Source organism: Coccinella septempunctata, chromosome 5, assembly GCF_907165205.1.
Source record: "Coccinella septempunctata chromosome 5, icCocSept1.1, whole genome shotgun sequence".
In the NCBI taxonomy this organism is placed as follows: Eukaryota; Metazoa; Arthropoda; class Insecta; order Coleoptera; family Coccinellidae; genus Coccinella; species Coccinella septempunctata.
Window position 1 is genome coordinate 33,736,326 of NC_058193.1, and position 23,564 is coordinate 33,759,889.

The 23,564-nt window shown below is 35.5% G+C and overlaps 6 protein-coding genes across 9 annotated transcripts in view; 2 read left to right on the forward strand and 4 right to left on the reverse strand.

Moving 5' to 3' along the window:
• Nucleotides 1–4,392, reverse strand: part of LOC123314539 — a 74,107-nt gene extending 69,715 nt beyond the window's left edge. Inside the window, exon 1 of the mRNA XM_044899878.1 lies at nt 4,203–4,392. Coding sequence (XP_044755813.1) covers nt 4,203–4,253 — 51 coding nt within the window. The 5' untranslated portion in view covers nt 4,254–4,392. The remainder of the gene's footprint in view (nt 1–4,202) is intronic.
• An 847-nt stretch (nt 4,393–5,239) lies between these two features.
• LOC123313077 (protein mothers against dpp) lies at nt 5,240–9,943 on the forward strand. Of its 2 annotated transcripts, none has more exons than XM_044897773.1 (2): nt 5,240–5,397; nt 5,925–9,943. In XM_044897773.1, the coding sequence occupies exon 2, from the start codon at nt 5,932–5,934 to the stop codon at nt 7,300–7,302; it is 1,371 nt and encodes a 456-aa protein (XP_044753708.1). In that variant the 5' UTR covers nt 5,240–5,397; nt 5,925–5,931; the 3' UTR covers nt 7,303–9,943. The 2 variants fall into 2 exon arrangements, with proteins under 2 accessions (XP_044753708.1, XP_044753707.1); XM_044897772.1 differs by lacking the exon at nt 5,240–5,397 and adding an exon at nt 5,519–5,659.
• Nucleotides 9,944–10,459: 516 nt separating this feature from the next.
• LOC123314438 (stress-induced-phosphoprotein 1) lies at nt 10,460–13,096 on the reverse strand. The gene is made up of 4 exons (XM_044899727.1): nt 12,895–13,096; nt 12,469–12,801; nt 11,386–12,154; nt 10,460–11,222 (listed from the first exon to the last, which is right to left on the reverse strand). Exons 1-4 carry the CDS (start codon nt 12,907–12,909, stop codon nt 10,690–10,692), a joined length of 1,650 nt encoding a protein of 549 aa, XP_044755662.1. The 5' UTR covers nt 12,910–13,096; the 3' UTR covers nt 10,460–10,689.
• Nucleotides 13,097–13,184: 88 nt separating this feature from the next.
• On the forward strand, nt 13,185–23,256 carry LOC123314435 (TBC1 domain family member 9). Of its 2 annotated transcripts, none has more exons than XM_044899725.1 (17): nt 13,185–13,482; nt 13,543–13,713; nt 13,778–13,948; nt 14,048–14,144; nt 14,199–14,462; nt 14,523–14,579; nt 14,665–14,869; nt 14,942–15,156; nt 15,212–15,495; nt 15,601–15,951; nt 16,157–16,497; nt 17,044–17,229; nt 17,302–17,490; nt 17,633–17,916; nt 22,126–22,339; nt 22,397–22,543; nt 22,834–23,256. In XM_044899725.1, exons 1-17 carry the CDS (start codon nt 13,473–13,475, stop codon nt 23,005–23,007), a joined length of 3,360 nt encoding a protein of 1,119 aa, XP_044755660.1. In that variant the 5' UTR covers nt 13,185–13,472; the 3' UTR covers nt 23,008–23,256. The 2 variants fall into 2 exon arrangements, with proteins under 2 accessions (XP_044755660.1, XP_044755659.1); XM_044899724.1 differs by having other exon boundaries at nt 13,543–13,709.
• LOC123314440 lies at nt 18,630–20,015 on the reverse strand. Its single transcript, XM_044899731.1, has 2 exons — nt 19,395–20,015; nt 18,630–18,825 (listed from the first exon to the last, which is right to left on the reverse strand). The coding sequence occupies exons 1-2, from the start codon at nt 19,806–19,808 to the stop codon at nt 18,739–18,741; spliced, it is 501 nt and encodes a 166-aa protein (XP_044755666.1). The 5' UTR covers nt 19,809–20,015; the 3' UTR covers nt 18,630–18,738.
• On the reverse strand, nt 20,276–21,825 carry LOC123314439. 2 transcript variants are annotated; one of them, XM_044899728.1, is made up of 5 exons: nt 21,584–21,825; nt 21,263–21,540; nt 21,004–21,162; nt 20,739–20,877; nt 20,276–20,515 (listed from the first exon to the last, which is right to left on the reverse strand). In XM_044899728.1, the coding sequence occupies exons 1-4, from the start codon at nt 21,657–21,659 to the stop codon at nt 20,779–20,781; spliced, it is 612 nt and encodes a 203-aa protein (XP_044755663.1). In that variant the 5' UTR covers nt 21,660–21,825; the 3' UTR covers nt 20,276–20,515; nt 20,739–20,778. The 2 variants fall into 2 exon arrangements, with proteins under 2 accessions (XP_044755663.1, XP_044755664.1); XM_044899729.1 differs by having other exon boundaries at nt 20,276–20,512; nt 20,736–20,877; nt 21,263–21,516; nt 21,584–21,822.
• Nucleotides 23,257–23,564: the final 308 nt, after the last annotated feature.

Consider the following 23,564-nt stretch of genomic DNA (forward strand, 5'->3'; position numbering starts at 1 on the left):
ACTATGCAATCGGAATGCAAGATAAAAACGATATTTGTCTTTTATAAGTATGTATGAGATTTTTATCACACATTTCTGTATCATTACTGAACTCTTTACTCATTTCATCATCTGATAAATCATGCTCCTGAAAGATAATTTTGAAGAAATAATTCAGAAGTGGTGGCAAAATGTTGTTTTTAATTTTGTATTTTCCCAAAAACCTCGTACAACAAATTTGTATGAATGAAAGGTATTTTATTGAGTGATTCCCAGTTCTATTTTGTTTATAACATCCTAAGCAATGTCACCGAGTAATTGATACGTGTCTAATTGTCTGTGTAAAGAATGATATTGAAATGGAAAAATCTTGTTTGTAAATAAGCGGAAATCTTTATTGACATTAATTGTTGAAATGTTGTCCTTGGTTAATCCATACTTGAAATTCATGTTCTTCTTCAATACATTCCGAATACTCGATATAGAGGTGATAATATCGTAGGTACAATAAAACATTCAATGAATGAAAATAAAGCCAAGAAACATAATGTTTAGTTATAAAGAGATCGATGTTAAAACTGACCGATTTTCAACGGAAAACTCATTGAATATACTCAATATTTCACTTCCATTATCGGGAAATGATAAGAAAATTGAAGGTTGAGTTTTACCACCACTGCGTTGACTTCCATGAAAAATTTCATTTTTAGCTGCAATAAATTGGACTTGCCATTCATGCTGTTCAGCAATTTTGGTTAATAACTCCTTTCAGAATTCAAAAATTTCATTGTAGAACCCGAAACTTTCACTGACACCAAAATAGTAGAGATCAGGGCAAACCTATTAAAAATTTTTGCCAAAAACACTATTGATAAATCAATATCTACTGCAGACACTCTCAGCTATTGACTTCAAGCTGATCCTTTTTTGGGTCAAAAATGAGCAAGGGGTTAGACCCCCCTAAAATGACCTATTTGCTACTCTGTCTGAAAATCTGAAAGTTCTATTACTGTCTTAAGATATGGAGTGCATATAATATGTTTTGAAGAGAGTTGTATCCAGAGAGCACTTCGAAGTCAACTCGAAAATGAAGAGTGGGAAAACAAAAATATTTATTTTCTCCTAAACAGTGTCAGATATTCGAAAGTTTGGCATGAAAATATAGGTTTTCGAACACGCTGAATCTATTGCGAGCAATTTCGAAAGCCTATCCGCCTTCGTTTATATTTTCATCTTGGAAATGGCATTTTTCAAAAATTGCAAATTTCAATCTGCGATATCTACTGTTATATTTGTCTGATCCAATTGGGATTTCCAGTTTTATAATCAGCCTTGCCAATGCTTCCACCCAAGCACAAAAACTCGATTTCGAAAATCTCGATTTTTTGGGTCAAAAATGAGCAAGGGGTTAGACCCCCTAAAATGGCTTATTTGCTACTCCTGTCTGAAAATCTGGATGTTCTATTACTGTCTTAGGATATGGAGTGTATAGAATATGTTTTAAAGATTCCAGAAAACCAAACAGTTGATGATTTAATAGAGAATTGTAGTCCAGAGAGCTCTTCGAAGTCAACTCGAAAATGAAAAGTGGAAAAACAAAAAAAATTATTTTCTCCTGAACAGTGTCAGATATTCGAAATTTTGGTATGAAAATATAGGTTTTCGAACACGCTGAACCTATTGCGAACAATTTCGGTAGCCTATCTCCCTTCTTTTAGATTTTCATCTTGGAAATGGTGTTTTCCTCCTCGATTTTCATTTGTTGTAGTTTCGAAAAAGAGTCGGGTTGGGGGACGTACTGATTTTTACTAGTTTTTTTACTGGAAAACATAATGTTTTTTTCCATTTTTCACCCTAACTCACCAATAAGTGAATTCAACCCCCTACATCCTTTGAATCCCAGAAGAAACATCACTTTTTCCGAAAACCAGCATCGTGTATCGTTTCGAAAAATCGTAGTTCGCGTATTATTTATCGATCGCAATAAACATAACCTAGAGCGTGAAAGCGGTCACTATATTTCTACCGAGTTTACACACTGACTGAGTGAGGAATCGTTTTAAAAAGTTCATTACGTTGTACTATTCGTGTTGTGGATGGGTTTGTTCAAACGTATATAACGATAGAATTGTTGGACAGAGGCGTAGATGGCCCCATCGGAAATTCGGTGAACGACACTGGTCGGATCACCTGAACCGGATCTAATTGCCGGATTATTTTTTTTTATAGTACCTTCATGAGTGGAGACCGCGTATACATTGTTTCAGTTCGTTAGATCGGTCACCTTGTGGATTTTGGCTGAACCCTCGTGAGGGTTCATTTATTAATGAAATAGTGCTTGATTTAAGTTGTAATCAAGCACAGCATTTCATCCCTTAAAAGAAAGGTTGGTTAAAAAAACACCAATAAACAAATCATCCTCGGGAATCCTCATTGCTACCGAAAAAAGATCTTTTCATTTCTGCCACAAAAAGTCAAATACACCAGCCCTTAATAGAGTGGTGTCTTCTTATTCTTATCAGCATACATTATAGTTATGTTTTCCTCCTGAATCAATCATAAGTTTCATTGAATCTCAACATATCTCCTGTCTAATTCCGGCCGATGTAGAATGCAGATATTACCCAATTTGCAATCCAGGCCTCCAGGGAGCTATAATATATGGCGCCGTACAGATATAAATATCCTACCCGGAAAATGGGTCAATCGATGTCAGCTGCATTTTTCTCACCTTTTGTTCCATCGAATTCGGTACCAAAGTCTCAAGTAGCGGTCGTTGAAAGCAGCCAAATTTACGATCAGAATGGTGTCGGAAAATTTGTATCAATTATTTCCATTCCTCATTGATTTCACACTGGTTTAGTGAATAAGGATTTAATTTGTGTTTGCTGAGGATTGAGGTTTTATATGTACCCAAATTTTTGAAGGAAAACACTGAATTTTCCCAAGTAGCGGTCTTTGAAAACAACCCAAAGAAGGAAAAAATTTCCACAAAAATCTATCATATATTTCAATAGAGTCTATTGGAATTTAAATCAAATATATCTTTCAAGGTGTTCTATTATTTTATATGAGAGATTTCATTGAGATACGAATAAAGAATAAATGTATACACGGTGTTTCTTAATTGAATCGAAAGATCTCAACAATTAGCCCCAACAAGAATCAATTTTTGTTATAAACCTCTTCCCGACCATAGTTACTGTTGGTGTGAAATCTTCTTTATGAAAAAATTAGTTGTGACTTCAAAATTTAGGAAAACCAATCTCTATACAATATATTCCTTATCAGAACTTTTCGATGTTTCAATATTTTACAAATTGAATAAGGATTGATTTGAAGAAAACTATTCAACTCTTCTGTATTCTCACTTCTCCTCCTAAAATTATCGAAAAAATAAAATCTTAATTTGCTGAGAAATTCAGATAACCTGAATTCTCAGGAAATGTAAAGAAATTAAGAATATTTCTCCTCCTGACTTTATTTTTTGATACTGACTCACTTCATGTTAGTTTATAAAACTATATATGATAGTAGTTGAAGAACCATCCCTTAAAATCCTTCGCTCAAAACAGAAAAACCCCATACAATAGAGCAGTAACATTATTTTCTTGAATCAGATTCTCCAAAATGTGGAATTACAGTTTGTGAATTTAGAATTGTGTTGTTTATGGAAATTAACAGATAATATGAAATATATGAGAGGATATTCGATATTATTTCGATTTTTATCACTGGAATATAGAATTTCATTGGAATATTATACATATTTACATGTAATAATCATTGGTTTCAGTTAATCATTAAAGTGTCCCAATCTCTACATTTCTATAGCTAATAACAATTGAACAGATTGAAATTCGAAGCTGTCTTTCAATATTAACCGATTTCTAAAGATCCAATCAACCCCTTCAGAGGGAAATAATTATTAATTATTCTCATATCTGGATTCCTTCAGAAATAAGGAGAACAATTATTATTGAATCGATGGATCAAGTCAATGAACTCGTTTCTTGTTGTGTCATTATGATACCATAAGAATGCACTGGAAAAGTAACCAATTCATGACATAATTGTAGAGATTCGCTCTCATTTTAATACAATTATAGCCGCACTTTGTTCAGTGTACGTTTTAAAACACGATTTGAATCAACTTATGTCAGAATTTTTTTGGTTCGGTCTTTAGATCTAGGGGAGGTGAAATGTGAATTTTTGCTTCTTACCTTCGACATCTTGGAGCCTATGTAATCCCTGACGCTGCAGAAAAACAACATTCACAAAAAATTCACATGCTGTGTCCGTCAAGAAAACACTTTTCAATCATACTTATAGTTTTAAGGTACACATAACTTCGATGCGCTTTAGTTATCACGATCAATAAAACCGGAGGCATGTCTTGTTTCCATCGCGCATGGGATGAAAATACGATGTCGGAGCATTCGAGTTTTCCAACCTTCGGAAAATTCGGATAGCAACGGAAAATTATCGTGGATGGGTCGGAAGGCATCACTAAATAATTCCAATTATGTCTCATTACAACACAACGAAACATATGCATGTTGAAGTCGGAACATATAATTCTTTTATTTTTAAATCCCATGAATTTAGGGAAAAATCCATAATGCAGTCAATTTTCATTTTTGATCGCCCAAATATACGATGTAATGCTTCATTCAATGTCCTACAGTCCTCTATGAAGGCGTCCGACATATTTTTCTCTATAACTGAAAAATTTCGATCTATTTGAATTCAAACTCATCAGTAACTATGTAACTAACTATTGTGAAGCAGCAATGTGTGTAAAATTCTGCAGAGATCTCATCACTGAAATTTAATGAAAAAATTCATCTCAGAAACCATTTGCCAGATGAACTTCTGTGTCTGGTTCCGTAGGAAAATAAGAGAATTGCCTTCTTATTACTGCTACTAATAAAAACAAACCTGGATGTGTGTGGATGGAAAATTTAAATTTCGAGTTTTATGAGACTGTAGCGCATCCACCAACGTACATTTATATTGAAATTTAACGAATTGTCTCTAATTCTTCATCGCAATTTTACGATTTGAAAACGTCAAAAAAGAATTTATATTCGAAGCCCCAAACTGAACTTGTTCTTCTAATTTCATCTAAATTCCTTTTTATTACAATCTTTGTCGATCATCTTATGCAACCAAACATACCGCTAAGCACATTGGCATACATTTTTCTACCGTGATTTGAACTGCTTGGCAACGCCGCATAGAACAGGCAAATAGATTTTACAACACTGCAAAGATATTGCAGGTCCGAATAAATTTTCATGGCGGTCAGCGTTCTCTTAAACATTAATTTTCTATTAAATTCAAATTAATTGTCCAGTTGTTAGTTATTAATTATAATCTAATAGATCATAATAGCGAGATTGGATTCTAGTCAGGGTAAGTCCAGTTTTATCGTCAGTTTCAGCTTCTGGAAGTGTTGTTATTGTTCCAATGGCTTGACCCATGTCCGTATCTGGTTTTATTTTTGTTGACTATTAAAAAACGACTCTCCTTCCTCCTTGATAAATACTGGGATCCGATGTTCTAACAGTTAGTAAATAAGTTCATTCAGATTAGAAGAGATCGGAGATACTTACACGGTTTTGTTTTCTAGTGTTATTATGGATTATCAGTATTTTCTGACTCATTTCAACAACTTGTGAGTCATTATGTAGTATCACAAAATTGCATTAGTTGTTTGATCCTCACTGAATAAGTGCCTGTGAAAATTGTATGTAAATATTCGAATAAGATTTTGGTGACGTCCACTGAACAGGAAATAGGCACTTGAGAAAACATTTGTACTAGCCTGTTGCAAGATAACAACACATTCAATCATGCTCTTTATATTTCCAAAGTCTCAACGCGCTTATGTGCAGGCTGACTATTTTGGATCAATCAAAATATGATTATTTTTATTCCAGGGTTAATATGGACATAGAGGAAGGAGAGTCTTCTAGTAGTGGTCCATTGTCAACCCTGAACAGTCTCTTCTCGTTCACGAGCCCCGCAGTAAAGAAATTGCTTGGCTGGAAACAGGGCGATGAAGAAGAAAAATGGGCTGAAAAAGCTGTAGATAGTTTAGTGAAAAAATTGAAGAAACGAAAAGGTGCAATTGAAGAATTAGAACGTGCCTTATCATGTCCAGGAACACCTAGTAAGTGTGTCACAATTCCCCGAAGTTTAGATGGAAGACTTCAAGTGTCTCATCGAAAAGGATTACCCCATGTTATTTACTGTAGAGTGTGGAGATGGCCTGATCTGCAAAGTCATCACGAGTTAAAACCTTTAGAACATTGTCAGTACCCATTTTCCGCCAAACACAAGGAAGTTTGCATTAATCCTTATCATTACAAAAGAGTGGAAAGTCCAGTTTTACCACCGGTTTTGGTTCCAAGGCACAATGATTTTGTGCCTGGCCATTCATTGCTTCCATTCCAGCAACTTGTAGAGCCCAATATGCCCCAAAATGTAAGCTACTCCCAGAATGGTTTCAATTCAAACCAAATGAGCCCAAGTTCGCCTTTATCAAATGTGCCATCTCCAGGAAGTGTTTCGTCAAATCCACAATCTCCCTATGCTAATTTAGCAGAAACTCCACCTCCAGCGTACAGCCCCACAGATGAAAACAATGTTAACCCGAACAATAACCAGAATCCAGAACAAAGTTTGGCTAGTGATGTTCAACCTGTAGCTTATCAAGAACAACCTTTCTGGGCCTCTATAGCTTACTATGAATTGAATAGTAGAGTTGGTGAGGTTTTCCATTGTCATTCCACTTCTGTCATAGTGGACGGATTCACGAACCCTAGTAACAATTCTGATAGGTTCTGTCTTGGCCAACTTAGCAACGTGAATCGTAACTCTACAATCGAGAACACAAGGCGGCATATCGGTAAAGGTGTCCACCTCTATTACGTAAATGGAGAAGTTTACGCAGAATGTCTCTCAGATTCACCCATATTCGTGCAGTCTAGAAATTGCAATCATCACCACAACTTCCACCCATCCACAGTTTGCAAAATACCAGCTGGTTGCTCTTTGAGAATATTCAATAATGCGGAATTTGCTCAGTTGTTATCACAGTGTGTGAATCACGGTTTTGAAGCCGTTTATGAACTGACCAAAATGTGCACAATCAGAATGAGTTTTGTGAAAGGTTGGGGGGCCGAATACCATCGACAAGATGTAACTAGTACCCCGTGCTGGATAGAGATTCATCTGCATGGGCCTCTGCAATGGTTGGATAAGGTTTTGACACAGATGGGGGCTCCTCACAATGCGATTAGTTCAGTATCATAATTCAGTAAGTGAACAATACTGATTCTTTCTTTACGATTTCAAATTGAATCATCCTTAGTGATTCTCTCTAAGCACCAAATTTTACTTTTAGACATGTAAACCCTTTTTTTGTACGTGATACTTTTAAAATTTCTCATTATTGTTGTATTGAATTTACATTTTGAAATATTGCATCTTTTTTGTTGCTTAATTTTTAGGATCGAAATTATTCAGACTTTATTTTGCTTGAGTTTAAGGTACTGTTTCGGTAAAATTTCAAGTTCAAAATTGCTCATTATGAAATTTATCAACTCTAACTTTACTCAATAAAAATATTTACCCTAATGTGCAATATTTTCTATATGTATATAAACAAGGATAAAGTGGAAAACAATTGAACTCTGTAATATTCATGGATATTCCTATATGGAACTTAATCCAAAGTATTTCATGTAAAAATTGTTATTTCAAAGAATTGAATAAATTTGGATATTAAACTGGCTGGTCCAACACTAAGACCCCTGAAATTTTGGTGTATGGAACAAATATTCACCACCTTATATTGCTACTTCTTTTGATTCAAGATGAGCAATTCCACACACTTAATTTTTCTTATTTATTTTAAGATTTATCAAAGGTGCTTTTATGATCTCTTAAGTAAATTTTTAGACATTTAATGATATATCAAGAGGCCATATTTTCTCATTGAATTTTCATATGCCGGCAGCCTATTGAATGTAAATTTGTAAATAGTCTCTATTTTCTTGACTATGGCAAATGAAAATTGAAAAGATTGTAACCAAAAAAAATAAAGACATGTTTCAGTGAAAAATTTTAATGGAAATTGTTGTTTAGCATTACTTATTCAATTTTTTTCATGCTGAAGGCAGTTATGTCCTACAAGATGAAGAAATTGTTTGGTTTTTACAAAGGATTATTTATAGATCAATTAATAAATATTCCAATCATTTCTATGACAAGTGTTAATTAGATAAACAAATCTTCTATACCCTAGTATGTAGATAATGTTACTTGTCTGGTAGATAAGAATATGAAGATCAATTTTATAGATGAATTCCTCGTTTAGTATCTGTTAATTGATCAATCAAATTAGTCTATTCACAAAATTATATTTCTAGAGATTATGCTCAAAAATATTGTTTTTTTGGATCACCTTATCTCAATCTCTGTAATTTGAATGGTAAAATTAGCAGGGTAACATAGTGTTCAAAATACCATAAATAGTAAGACAATAACATGAAAATAAACTAATCCAGAATCATCAGAGAGTGAAAAATTTGTTATGAGTACAATCTTACATACTATCTTTGATTCACCCTGTATATCATGTAGTTGAATTTTTTGTCTGATGGTTCGAATTTTGAGGTTTTTATGAAATTCTTCGAATAATTAGAGTTTCAAAATATTTTCAATCCAATTTTCTTCAGAATTTCAACCATTTCACTTCTATAAAAGCAAGAATTTTCTTATTGTCAAAACCAAATTTTCAGAAATATATTGCCCTGAAAATACTCCTTGATTCATTGAAAGAAATCAATTACAGCTCTGAAAACCATAACCCAGTGTATACTTTTTTACTATGTTACACCAAGCATAATATTTACATCTTGAGTGCATTAAGTTAATTGATAAAAATTACGGAACCTGTTGTGCAATGTACGAGTGTATGTGTGTGAACTTCTTAGACTGGTCTTGAAAAAAACAGTAACAAGATTGGATATTTGCTTGAGTTTCTGCAATTATAACTGTACATCTGATGTCTACTGCAGTAATATGTATATTGAGTATGACCATTTTATACCTTACTTGATAATTATCATCCTCTTCCTGATTCTTCCTAAGGTACAGGCTGTTCATCGTCTCATTTGTAAATTCTATTCACACATTTGAAGCTTTCAGTATATGCATTCTGCAAGTGAGACTGAATTGAAATTTTCTTGCTTCTCCCTTTTTTTACAGATAGTTTCCTCAATACTGCAGCTAGTTTTTTCCTATTCAAATCTGATTAATTGTTTTTTACTTTTTTTAACCAGAATCTGATTCTTCAGTTTTTCAAAACATAGAAGCCACCGTATTGAAGAAATGATCTGCTGATTGAACTGATAACAATGTCCAAATAATTTGAACAATAGTTTTGCAAAGATTCCGTGCCTGCTTGAAATACAACGAGGCTTTTGCTGCTGTGCCTTCAAAATTGATTGATCTATGTACTGACGATATTTTGAGATGGAATTTTTTACGTAAAAACGATATTCTGAATTTCCCCCAACGATCCCTTGACTCACAGTTCCCAAGAGCTTGGTGGAAATTCTTCAATAATAAATTATTGAATTAGCCTATAATGAAGAAATTTAAAAAATTATGGATTTTATTATTATAGGTTTTGTGAAATTTTCGACGGTCATTTTAAACGTTGTAAAGTTTATTGTGTCAAATAAATTGTAAACTGTATTGTGAATATTCGAACTATTTTTCCTTTAGTGTAACTTCACAATTTTTTTATCGAGTGATAAGTGAAAGTTGCCATTTCTTGCTTAATTGTATTTCTAGTTGCAATATATTCATTTTGTGTAAATTTCAATGTTTCGTACACTGTTATTAATGTTTTCTATTAATGGAATATATACCTATCAGTACAGTCCTTTTCTTACTCTTTTATTCAGCAGTTGGTTTGTCTATCTACAGGCTGTTCTCAAAGGTGAATCTTTTTTAACCGTAGATGTAGAACTGATGATAATAATGAAGTGTTTCAAGGAAAGTCAGCCCCACAAATCTTTTAAAATGTAAAAGTGTAAAAAAGTGTGAAAATCATCTAAATTATGCTCAAAATTCATGTTTTATTTTCCCGCGCCTGGCGTTGCCCAATACAGTTCCGTATTTGAAATTTAATTAAATCGCATCGAACTTCTAGGGATGATAACTACGCCATCTTGAAAATTTTATAGGTGATTTATGGTGAAAATCAGTTTGACTTTTCAATCTAAAATTGCTTCTTCTGGAGAAAAACTATTAAATAGTCAATTTATTTGAAGGTATACCAATTTAGGTGCTCAATTTTGCGACCTAGAAGCAGGTTTATGATATACTTACCTGTCCAATGGTTTTTTTGATGTTTTTTACCCCTTAGAGATGAAAGAGAACTATTGAAGAAAAAACATTTCCATTGCATCATTTATTACAGATTCAAAAGAAACATTAGCAAATATTCGAAAATCTGCATAATTAAATACAAAGTAATGCCTACTTTCCACTTCTGAATCATGAATAGAATACAAATCATATTAAAAAAAAGTGAAAAGAACTTCGAAAGGCAGCCCCAATAGAAATCTTCGCATTTCTGACTGCTTTTAAGTAATTCAATTCTTCCTAAAAAATATTTCTCACATTTTAATGTATGGCGATCAGACCGGACGCCAGCAGTTTCTGGATCTTGGCCGCTATATCTGGATTCTTCAGATGATCCTGAAGAGCTCTCGGGTCGTTCTGCATCTGCTCCAAAATCAGCCTCATCGCTGGATCTCTCAGGATTTGTTGTACTTCAGGGTCACCCATCGCCCTCTGTCGCACTTTTTCAGGGTCAGCACCCACACCGGCGCTTTCCAAAGTGCAGTTTCTATAACCAGACAAAGCTTCCGCGTTGTTTGGATCTAGTTCTAATGCCTTTTGGAAAGCCGCAATAGCCTTGCTGGACTGTTGCATACCTTGTAGGATGTGACCCTTTCTAATCCACCCTTTGATGAATTTGGGATCTAGTTCGGTGCACTTGTCGCAGTCTTTCAAGCCTAAATCGAAAGCAGCCAATTTGGTGTAACAGGCAGCTCGGTTACTGTACAGTTTGGAGTCGTTCGGATTTCTCCTTATGGCTTCTGAGTAATGTTTGACAGCGGTGGCATAATCTCCTTTTTTGAATAGTTCATTTCCTGTAGAAGGACGCGATTGATAATTTCAAAAAAAAAAAGATTTTTACATAGGGTAAGACAACTTTGAACAAAAAGAAATGTTATGCAAGTGATTCAGAAACTTTGGTATATGTGACAACAAACATCCTGTATACACATATTTATTAAATAATACCGAACTCACCTAATTCTTTCTCTTTCTCGGCAAGTTCTGGATTTATATAAGCTTTCTCTTCTTCATCCTTTATCACTTTCTCGACGTCGGACAACAGTGTTTTAATTTCGGGAGTTCTATGCTCGGACAGGGATTTTTCATAAAAGATTTTGGCATTCTTATAATCCTTGAGTTTCTTATAGGCGTTGCCAATTCTTGTGAACGATTTCGCTATCAGTTTGAAATCGGCTCTGTTCGCCCTACCAATATCGATAGCTTTATGACATTCTTCAATACATTTTTCGTATTCTTTCTGTTCGAAATAAACCGCCGCAAGATTGTTGTAGAAAGTGATGTCGGTTGGATCGTGTTCAATAGCTTTGGAGTAATGCTGGATAGCTTCATCGAATTGCTTCTTTTTGTAATAATCGTTACCCTTTTCTTTCTCCTCTTTGGCTAATCTTTTGTGTTCTGGTAGTTCAGGCTCGGAGCTCTTTTTGGGCTCTGGTTTTGGTTCGGGTTTTCTGGGTGGAGGAGCATAGGATGGTTCAGTTTCCATGGGTTCCTGCCCGTCTAAATCAATGCCTAGAAGAACGCTCAGAGTGGTTAGCACTCTAGGATCTGCCGCTTTTGTTCCTAGACTATTGGGATTTGCTTGGAGCTCTTGAAGTATATTCAGATATTCAGGATCGTCTAAGAAATTTTTAGTCCTAGGATCGTTTCTAAGTTTGGTGAACAAATCTGCTCTTGAGAATGGGTTAGCAAATTTCTGGGCACCTGCCTGTTTTTGTGCCAATACCTTGAAATGATATATGTACAAATTATTTACCTATGGAAATCTGAATAATGACAATGACTTAAATGACAGTAAAGTTGTCAACAATGCACATACAAAAATCAAACTTTTAGCTACTACAGTTAGAATTTGTACATTTCAAATTTTAGAGTAAAATGATGTTCTTAGTGGAAATAGTAATATGTAAAAGGTTCGCATCACTCAAGACAAAAATGTATAGAAACAAGGAAGTTTTCAGCAATTCAGTCCTAAGATGATTTTTCCTGTTATTCAGTAGATTCAACTAAATATATATGTGGAGAAACTAAAACCCTCACCTCTCTAACACCTTCTTTGATCAAAGCATTGTCAGGGTCAAGTTTCAATGCTTGTTCATAAACCTGAAGAGCCTGATCGTATTCCCCTAAATAGGCTAGTGCAGCACCTTTCCTAGAATAGCCTTTGACCCAATCTGGTTTGATTTCCACAGTTTTTTCCGCATCCTTCAGGGCCAAGTCGTATTTGTTAGCTTTTGCATAAGCTGCAGATCTATTAGAATACAAGACATGATTGTTTCCATCTAGGTTGATAGCTTCGGTGTAATATCTGATAGCCTCTTCAAACTTGTTTTCCTGTAGGGCAGCATTTCCTTTATCTTTCAGCGAAGCGACCTAAAATTTTAAGGATGAATTATCAAAATACAGTTTTTTTCCATTCATCAAATCTTCATAAATAATGGAGTTCAAGGGTAGACTTCTTATTACCTGATTCGCAGACATTTTTCCTTATTTAAAATTACACTGATTTCACACTGTTCACTCAAAGATTATAAACAGTATCAATATTATTGATCACCAATTCTAATAAAATAAAACACGCGTTTAAAATTCTGTTAATTCATGTAGAAGTCCAGCACATTCCAGAATATTCGCACCTTGTTCTCTGTCAATCTGTTTCACCGGCAGATTCTATGATTCATGTTTTGTCATTAATTTTATTTTTATACCGTGGCGAAAACGCAAAATATTTGACAACTGACCGAAATCATACAAATAAAAACAGCTGAGATATGTCAAATGATAAAATTGGATAGGTTGAAAGTTCAATAAGTTGATATAGTTTTATAAAATAGGCGTTTCAATAGTGATTGTATTGGATTTATCGTGAATACTTTGGAAGAAACTCCATTCTATAACATGAAAATGAAATTTTTCCCTTATTTAATATGTTGCAATGATATCCTTTGCCTAACTCATCTTGTTGGAAATACATGTTAAGGCTGAATACAATTTGAATTCTTTCGACGCAATGTTTATCAAACCGGAGGAGGTGCTAGTTGCTAATGCCTTCTGGTAAGAAACATTTGCACCATGTTATTCAATTAAAAATTCTTCGTTTTCCAAAACTTCCAGGGAGACAGAAGAATCATCCTTATATTTTGTTCTCCAACATAGAAAAGGTCATGGAAACTCTAGAGGATTATCAGCAATGCTTGTCGGAACCATTGATAGTATATTTGACACAAAACCAGCACCTTACAGAATTCTTCATCAGACTCCGTCGTCAGAAGTTTATTATAGTGGGTATATAATTTTATTTTCAGTTTTGTTAGCAATGCTGTATTGATAAATATGCAATTTATTGTAGTGGTCTCCTGTGCAATGACACATAAAGAGATTTTAGAGGACTGGCACTGGCTTTTCCAAAATGTATGTGATACCCTGAGTTCATTCGAAAATGAAGATGAAATTACAGATTTTGTGCAATGTAAGATTGAATCTGTCATAGCATCCAGGCAAAAACCTATCGATATTGAAGGTATATTTTGGGAATTTAGTAGTATAGGATAAACCCTGTACATATCTTTGAAATTTGAATTTGGTAGCTTTTTTCTTTGACAAAATATCTGTGTTTCAGATGAGGACACTAGGGAATTTAAAGCAAAATCAAACTGTTTCTTGAAATTATTCAAATTACCTAAGGATGAAAAACTGGTTAATTATTATTCATGCAGGTAAAACTATCCCAATATTACTCCCATTTTGCCACTAAATACACTATTCCACAGTTACTGGAAAGGTAAACTTCCCAGGCAAGGCTGGATATATTTTTCCTTGAACTATTGTTGTTTTCACTCATATATTCTCGGCCATCACACAAAGGAAATTATAAGGTGGTCAGATGTTAAAGAATTGAAAAAAATTAATAGCATGTTGGCCCCAGATTCCATCAAAATAGTAACTAGGGATAAAGAATACTATTTTAACATGTTTTTGAAAAAAGCTGAAACATTTACTTTGATGGAGCAGCTTGTTGATCTTGCAATGAAAAGGTAAGATAGTAAAATACTTGATGTATAGAAAATGATTATTTTGTAAACAATTTTTTCTAGGCTTATTGATGATAAAAGATCTTACAGTAGTGATAAAGATCTCTTGAATAAATTAAGGTATGATCATTTTGTGTAATGCTGACTAATAATCAATGTTTTGAGTGTAATATTTTGAATTTTTCTGCTACAATTTTCCTTTTAGTAAAAATGTACCTAAGAAACCATCATTTCTCAAACGTGATTTGGATGCAAGGGCTCAATCAGAAGCCTATAGGCTACTGTTTAGGTTACCATCTTCAGAAAAACTAGATGGTTTAATTGATTGCACTCTGATGACTCCGTACAATAAAAGGCATGTTACTGGCAGACTGTTTTTGTCTCAGAATTACATATGCTTTGAGAGCAGGGTAAGATTATTGAATTTGTCAATATCAACTGGAATATCTTGTCATAGATGAAAAAACCCTGAATTTTTTTAGGCGAAGGCCTTAGTGAGCCTGGTAATACCATTGAGAGAAGTGAAACTAGCGGAAAAAATAGATAACAATCAAAGCAACCATTCCTTAGACCAAGCTATCATCATAACCACAACTAACGAAATTAACAAAACGAACTTTATTTTTGCGCAAATTTTAGATAGAGATTTTCTAGTAGAAAAGATATCAGAGTTGCTATCCAAAACTTTCTCCAAGAGGTACGGATATACATAAACGTCTTTTACTCAGTGAATTTCCAAATGTTCCTTTTAGCCGAGAACCAATCGGATATCGAAGAGAGAGTAGTGTGTCCACAATATCCTCATCCTCCCCTGTTGATACTTCATGGAAATGTCAGCCCGCTCTGATGAAACTATTTCCCCTAAAAAACATTCCTTTAGTTGCCAAAAAACAGGAGGAAATGGAGAAAGAATGGGAGTTGCATTTCAATAAGTACGGTAGGGGGGTGTCGATGTACAGAACGCACGATGTTTACAAATTGGTGTTGCAAGGAATACCTGATAAGCTCAAAATGGACATCTGGATGACTTTCTCAGGTTGGTTTTCCGTCAAAATCTTTACAAGATTTAAATTCAGGGAGATGAATTTTTAGCTATAGTTCGTTTCGTAACTTTGTCAATGCTAGTCCTGATTTCCTTCAGGTGCGGCAAACGAAAAGGCCACCTACCCCGGTTACTACAGGTCTCTAGTAGGCAAAGCTCAAAAACACGCTTCCACAGCAAACGATGAAATCGAGAGAGATCTGCACAGGTCTCTGCCAGAACATCCCGCATTCCAGAATAAAATTGGAATAGACACCCTGAGAAGGATTTTAAGTGCGTACGCCTATCATAACCCGATAATAGGCTATTGCCAAGCTATGAATATTGTCGCATCCGTCCTGTTAATTTACTGCTCCGAGGAAGACGCGTTCTGGCTGTTGGCAACGCTGTGCGAGAATCTGTTGCCAGATTATTATAACACGAGGGTTATAGGAGCAGTTGTTGATCAGGGTAAGGCAAAAGGAATAACACAGAAAGAATAATAAAAAATCTTCGTCAAGTAGGCTATGGAATTTTGACACAGTTCTGTCAAATTTGAAAGATAACCCCAAAATGTCATTGTAGAAGCTAAGCCTTCCGTTCAATATGAAAAATTCCAGAGCCTACTTGACTACGAATTTTTTCGAACACACTTCACATCTTTCTCCCTTTGAAGGAATCCTTGACGAACTAACCAAAGAGTACTTACCTGAATTGCACGATAAACTGAACGAATTGGGGATGAACAATATGATCTCTTTATCGTGGTTCCTGACAATATTCCTGTGTGTGATGCCGTACGAGAGCGCTGTAAATATAATGGATTGCTTTTTTTACGACGGTTCGAAAGTGATATTTCAAATAGCCCTGAAGTTGCTCGAGATGAACCAGGATCAGCTGTTCAAGTGCAGGGACGAGGGGGAGGCGATGCAGCTCTTATCCGATTTTCTGAACGGGGTGTACAATGATGACGGTAGAGGAGCCATTCGTAGCAAGAGTTACGACGAGCAGAAAAGGGTAAGGGGATAAAACAATTCGGGTTATTTCTGCAAATGCAAGTTTTAACTTGGGCATTAACTATTCAAATTCGGTTCTCGTGCACAAAGTGGCAACAGCGCCCCTGTCCTTGGACAGAGAGGATCAACTGCTGAATGAGATTAAACGACTTTGGGTACTTATAACTGTCAAAGAATGAAAATTGTTACTTTTCATAATAACAGCTGGTTATTATAAAGAAACATCTTCGTTCATCTAATCCACGTTGCCAATCTGTTGTCCTTTATTTTCCACCTGATCTATAGTCGATGTTGCCAAATGGTGCCATTTAATTTTTGAATCCCCATATTTATTCTCCTTTTTTAAATACTTGTTTCTGTGGAAAAGATTGAAATGATTCATTTGGAAGTTTTGAAGATAATTTAATGAAAAACACTTCATTTTCGTCTGGAGGAGAATTGCCCATTGTAATCGATTATAGCAATCATAAAAACATACGCATTATCTGGTCTCTACTCATAATTTGATATTGAAGTGGAAAAGGATATAAAATCTCGAATTTTTCAGAGTATTTCAGTACAAAAGTTGATATATGAAGCATACTCGAAGTACGCTAATGTAACCACTGGTCAAATCGAATGTCTGAGACTGAAACATAGAGTTAGGGTAGTGCAGGAATTGGAGGATACTTCCGAAAGAAATGCTATAAGATACGTGATAGGGGATGGGTACTTCACAAAGACTGAGTTAGAGGTAATTTGAGAATTATGGAGGTTGTATTGATATGCTGGAAAAACATGGATAAATACTCGTATTGCTTTTCAGGAATTACTTAGTTTAGTCCGAGAGGAGATTATTAGTCAGAAGAAAACAGTCCCGGATAAAAGTGACCCATTTCTACAACCGTACGAAGCATATAAAGTGGACTTCGAATATTTCAAAATACTTTTTGCCACATTCTCACCTTGGGGTAAGGGAGAATTTTCAGAATCCATGTGTGCTAGAATATTCAGTGTGAGTACCACTCTCACCTTAGATCATCTCCATATAACACTATATGTCATATGTCATAAAAGAGCATAACCTAAAATCACCACACCATTTATGTCAAGTACGACCATAGACGTTTTTTGAAGGAATGAATGATTGTTTGTAGCTGATGGACGCAAACCACGACAGTTTTCTGGATTTCCGCGAATTGGTCGCCGCCATCGGTCTGACGACGACTGCCGATGCTGCGCAACGACTTAAACTACTTTACGCTATACATCTTCCGCCTCTTCTCAGCATGGCGGACATACAGTCGCCTGTTACCAACGAGTTTGGTGACGAGATAGCTCCGGAAGCTACAGAATTTTTTCAGAGCGTCGAGGAAAGCGTCACCTTGGACACCCTCAGTTTGAACTCAGACGAGGATCCGGCCAGGACATACAACTGGCAGTGAGTACATTCTAGGGCTAACAAACCGGATTTCTAGGCTTGCTTCTTAGATGTCTGATCGCTTTCTTTTTCAATTTACAATGATAACTCGATTTTATTTTAAATAACTCTTGTTTTCTCCCTGATTTAATCACAACAGGTTTCTTGTATGTTTTTAACTGAATTATACAAGACAAGCAGGCTAAGAGATCCACCTTTTTGGACCGATCTGCCTTAAAAAACCAGAATAAGTGAATACTCCACTCACTTTTATTTTAGCATTCGGTTGGCCATGGAAATTTGACACATTTCACTCTGTCTAGTACGAAAATGTGGGGTTATGACGCTTGTCAAAACATTTTTGTATTTTAAATCAGCTCTATGTTGCCCGTTCTACGTAAAAGTTTCTGTTATTACGTATTTTATCACAATGTCGAATCTCTTCGGAAAATATGTGACGAACATAATTGAAGTTTATACAAACTGATTGAAGGCATACCAAATCCAGTTATTCGCATGGAAAATACAAGAGATCAGTATAATATCATAATATGCACTAGCTTGAGGGGAGTTAATGTTCGTTATCTTTTTTGGCTAAAGTTTGAATACGTTACATCAGTTGTAGATTTCAAAAATATTAACCCGATGATGAAATGCATATGATGCAGTGGCTGGGAATGGGTATCTCCCGAAGGAATTAACAGATAATTACAAGTGCTTATAAAAGTAAAAGAGACAAAACTCTAGGAAAGTTTGAACGAAAATTTGAGTTTATCAAGAACTTAATTTACACTTTGAAGATGTCATAGATTTTATACAGATTCACCTAATTGGTACTGGAAATCAGTCTTTCCATGGAGTTTGGGCTTTTTTGTTGTAGTCCCAATCAGGTAATGGGACCTTTTCATCTTCGAACTTGAAGGGATTTTCCTGGAAAGAAAAAAACGTATTTTGACGTGAATAACAATATATTATTCACGCGGATGACGTAAAATCCAAGTTTCTAAAGTATCTCGCTCCATTTTCAATAATATCTGTATTTATTTCAATGAATTCAGTTTGATTCGAGCAAACACTTTCTAAAAAGGGACTCGAAATTTCGAAAAACTCGAAAACGGCTGGATCCATTCTGACCAAAATCAATAGACTCTTTCAAGCTTCAAATGAGCGCCAACCTGCAAAATTTCACATCGGTATATTCAAAATTGCGAAGTATAGCGTGTCCAAAACAATTTTCTTGAAACATTCGAATAACCCAAAAACGGTTTGACCGATTTCCACCAAAATCAACAGGTTTCTTAGCAGCGTGGATCTGCATAGTACTGCCGAAATTGAGCTCGATGGCTTAAAAATTGCGACTTGTAGCGTGCCAACAAGAAATCGTTGAACAGAGACAATTTTTTTAACGGTTTCTGGAGCTTTGACCGATTTAGAAGCCTTCAAGCTCCGCAGTAGCTAGCGCTCGTTAACAGGGCCTAAGCTGCGATATCTAAGCTTACCTTGCACGTTGTAGACAATACACCCTTGAAAGTCTTAGGGCAGTTGCCCACCGGCGCTTCCTCCCTGTTTATATGCTGGCAGACCTTGGCCTTCTTCTTTTCCTCCTTCACGTTCCTCCATTTGGGGTCCTTCATAGAAGGGGTGCAGTCTCTTGTAATTTTCCTCTGTTCTTCCTGCGTTTTGGGCGCCACGAATTTGGGCCTAGGCTTGTACTCCCAACATTCGAATATGCACTTTTCGCAGTTCACTTCGCGCACGACCTGCGGACGTTTTTTGCATTTCGGCTGGTGTATGACGCAGTCGCAATCGTCTACGTCGCATCTCTGGGAATAATGCGCCCCGTAGTTTTTCGTACGGCTCAGGCATTGGCGAATTAAGGATAAATTTCTCAGATAACGCGCCGCGGTTAGCATTTTCTATTTCATGGGTTCACTGGGGATTTTGATCATTCACGAAACTGTTTTTTTGACAGTGTGGGTCAGTTTGAAGGGTTTTCCTTCATTTTTGAGGGATTATTTCTAAGACCCACAGAATATTCTTATACTTTCTCTGTTGTAAATGTGAAATCCCTATGTTTGTTTGTTTGTCCTTGTGTGAGTTCCGAAAAATGAGTCAGATTTTCATAGGAGTCCACTGTAGTGTAGAGAAATTATTTGGTGAAGTTTTCATGTGGATTTCATCCCCACATAATGAAGTGATTAGAAAAAATAACTATTTTTCGTCGTCAAGCCATGGCAGACGCTGAGTAAACGATGAGAGATATTTTCAACTTTCGAGGATATCCAAGCAGTATTAACAATGTTAATTTAATTAAAAATAAGGTCCATTTGAGGAGATCATGGCTGGCATGAAACTAATTAATGTATAAATGGTGGTGGCCTTCATGCTAGACATTTATTCTGAGTAAAATACCCCATACGGCATATTTTTTACTGATATTCCACGGTGATTGCATGTTAAGGCAAGAACTTAGATCGAGCCTGGGTCTGCAGAGTCATGTGAGAGTTTATAAAAGGATCCCCTCGTTTTTTTTAGGTTAGGCTAGTATATAACTGTAGGAATAATTGTTATGAAGAAACTCTACGACAATTTCAGCATATTCTTCCGATATTCAGATATTCAGGTCGATTAAGTTTGGAAATAGTAATATGGTTATAGAAAAGATATTGCTATCACAGAAAAGTTTGAAAAACTGGTATTCTAATCATTCATTTGGAGCAATATGAACTGTCAATTTTTAGAAGATCTTGTTATTTCAGTTTGCTACCATAGCCATATTGTTATAAATTAGGAAGATAGCAATATGACCATAACAACAATACGCAAATAGAATAGGCCTGATTGTTTATTATCAGAGATATTTTTCTGAACGTACATAGTCATTTAGCATTTGATTCCCCATGTTTTCTTCTTCCAACTCTCTCCAACTATGGGTCGGCCATCTATTTCTGGTTTTGCTCCAGCGTGTCTCATAGGGTAGGTCTGAAATGAAATGGAACGTGTTTATAAGGTTGAATTCGATATAATGGGAGTTGCATTGGAAAGGAAAGTCTTTTTTATTTATTTTTTTTAATCAAGCCATGAGGACCGTATGTTGTGTGTGCCTACCTTATCCCAACTGAAGCAAGCTGGGCGTTCACTCGTACAATGATGGGCTTTCATTAGGTTCTCAGCGTAACATCGCCTCAGCTGTGCTATTTCGCACATATTCCTGAAACGCATACCTTCCCCCTCATAAGGTATACACGGCGGTGTTTGTTCGAAAACCTTGAACAGAAAGCGGATTTAAATGATTATTTAGAAGCAGAATCGTCCTTAGTAGTTCAAATTTCCTATTACGATGTCTACACCCTTTGTTATCAATTACTTCGTCTGGTATAGGCGGTCTATCTTCAATTTTTTCCACTTTACATTCCATCGGATCGCAAACTGTCGTATCGTATCTGCTGCAAGGCCATTCGTTAATGCGGCAGGTATTCTCCACGTGTTTCTTAGCCATCAATTTTTTATAAGTTTCGCATTCTTCTCCCGTGTCCCTCGGATCCTTAATGAAGGATTCTCCTTGTGGACAATCGCAGTTGCACTTCTTGGAACTACAGTTTCTTGATTGCGCCCTTATCGCTGCTCGAAAACGGTAAAAATCCACAAATTAAACGGGTAATTCGAAAATTCTATTGAAATTCTTTACTTATGGCTCTGACCGATTCTCTTGCTGCAAAAAGTCCACGTGTTAAGAGTTGACATCTCGGAGCTACGCTGGCCATTTAGGTTTTTGGGTATGCCGAATATGTTTTGTCGTAAAACTGCGATTTTTTCGTTGTTCACTAGAATTTTTATTATCTTGGACATCGGATGAAAGTTTTGAGTTTTTGTCAAAATTGATTCTGAAAGTTTCAACTCGTTGCCGGTCAATCTACTGCTAGCTTGATGTTGAAACAATTTCTAAACATTGGAGGTCGCACAAAGCCCGAAATTTTGTGTAAGGTATGACGATTATATGTACTGGGTGGGCAAAATTAAATAAAAAATGAAAAATTCTAGTGTATCGTGCAACTAGTGCCCATTTCAGGTTGACCATTTTAAAGTGCACCTCTATGTTTGTCTTGGCCACTTGAAAAAATACTTGTTAACTCCAACGGAATATTTAGGCACTTTCAAAGACCTTGAGAGAATTATTGAATGAGATAAATCTCTAGAAATTTATTATTGACGGAGAATCTTCGGTTGCAGACGTTCAAGCGACTCTCAGCTGTCCACAGACTCCAACAACCAAAAAACCGACGACTTGAACTGGGAAACCAAAAGTCTTCTCAATTTGAGGACGGTGGTCCAATCCAAAGACGGTAAACTGAACCTAAAATCGGTCCCCAAAATGGGACAGCACCATTTTATAACCTTATGGAAGAACGTGTTCGAGATTGTCCAGTCTGAGTCGAATAACGAGGTAGGTCTCAACTCATTTCGTCGCCGAAACATGAATGATCGTTTATTTTTCACGCAGAAAATGATCCAAGCCGTTGGTGACGTTGGAATCATGCTCTTCAAAATGGGCGATGTGGGACGAAAATTTTTCGTTTCCAGGGATGACTCAGATGATAGTCTATTGGCGGCAGCTTCTGTCCATAGTTCTTCGGGATTTGAAGACTTGGTGAGTGTTTTATGCGAGATCAAGATGTATTGATATTGCGATAAGCACTGCTCAACAGGGATCACCCTATCAATTAATTTTTTCCAGAAAAGAATGAAGAATTTCATAGAAAATTTCAATTGTTGAGCAGTGTATTTCACTCAATGGAAATAATTTGTGTAACTTCTAATTTTTCATTAGTTACAAGCTCAGTTTCCATAATGAATTTAATTGAATTTAAAGTGACTTTTGCGTCTACTTGTACCACATAAACGCTGCTAATTGTTAAGATTATTCGTTTTTTTCTTCAGAGTCCAGATAAAAACGGAAATCCAACAACACCCCAAAGCGAAATTCAGTGGTACATAACGGTGGAACAATTCCTAGCTTCAGTATTGAACTCCGAATCTCTGTCCGAATTTTTTTCAAAGAAATACTCTATATCTGAGCATGTGCAAAAATTGAAAGGAAGGAGGTTCAAATGAATCTTCAATATACAGCTGTTATGTATTATATTCAAGTAATCGAAATAGTTGTTGCATTTTTCAGTACCTATAATTTTACATAAAATCCCTGACAGAATATATTTCATGGGTCGACCAGCTTATTTTATTTTTATATTTTTATGTGTACCTATTGTTTGCACCCAAGAAATCTTCATATTTGAGATGATGTATTGATATTTGAATTTGTATATTATGAATTTACCTTAATATAAAATATAACTAGTTTTATTTTATGAGTCATTCTAGAATTATTACTCTTGCAATTATTTTATTATACCCTGTAAAGTTTTTGTGCAGTGTTTTCAATATATTGAATTTTCAATTACAAAATGAACCAGTACTGCTTCCACATGTATGATTTTCGGTGAAATTTGTCTTTTAGAAGTGTTCCAATCGAAATTGAAGTCCAGAGTTGAAATGCATATTTTTCAATGAATACCATCGACACCAAATGTGCCATTTAATGAATTACAGATTGAGCAATGTTATGTTTCAATAAAGCTATTTTAAAGTTAAAGTATTACTTTTGGTTCGAT

Bases quoted from the DNA above. Each gene is read 5' to 3' on its own strand.
- LOC123314440 (XM_044899731.1), bottom strand. From the start codon at position 19,808: ATGCTAACCGCGGCGCGTTATCTGAGAAATTTATCCTTAATTCGCCAA. The intron at 18,826-19,394 runs GTAAGCTTAGAT...TTTTCTTTCCAG, and splicing joins TATTGTCTACAACGTGCAAG to GAAAATCCCTTCAAGTTCGA.
- LOC123313077 (XM_044897772.1), top strand. From the start codon at position 5,622: ATGGATTATCAGTATTTTCTGACTCATTTCAACAACTT. The intron at 5,660-5,924 runs GTGAGTCATTAT...TTTTTATTCCAG, and splicing joins CTGACTCATTTCAACAACTT to GGTTAATATGGACATAGAGG.
- LOC123314435 (XM_044899724.1), top strand. From the start codon at position 13,439: ATGTTTATCAAACCGGAGGAGGTGCTAGTTGCTAATGCCTTCTG. The intron at 15,496-15,600 runs GTTGGTTTTCCG...GATTTCCTTCAG, and splicing joins CATCTGGATGACTTTCTCAG to GTGCGGCAAACGAAAAGGCC. The intron at 22,340-22,396 runs GTAGGTCTCAAC...TTTTTCACGCAG, and splicing joins AGTCTGAGTCGAATAACGAG to AAAATGATCCAAGCCGTTGG.
- LOC123314439 (XM_044899728.1), bottom strand. From the start codon at position 21,659: ATGGCCAGCGTAGCTCCGAGATGTCAACTCTTAACACGTGGACTTTTT. The intron at 21,541-21,583 runs GTAAAGAATTTC...CCGTTTAATTTG, and splicing joins AGAATCGGTCAGAGCCATAA to TGGATTTTTACCGTTTTCGA. The intron at 20,878-21,003 runs GTAGGCACACAC...ATTTCATTTCAG, and splicing joins CTTGCTTCAGTTGGGATAAG to ACCTACCCTATGAGACACGC.
- LOC123314438 (XM_044899727.1), bottom strand. The intron at 12,155-12,468 runs GTGAGGGTTTTA...TATCATTTCAAG, and splicing joins TCAAAGAAGGTGTTAGAGAG to GTATTGGCACAAAAACAGGC. The intron at 11,223-11,385 runs GTGAGTTCGGTA...GTCCTTCTACAG, and splicing joins CGAGAAAGAGAAAGAATTAG to GAAATGAACTATTCAAAAAA.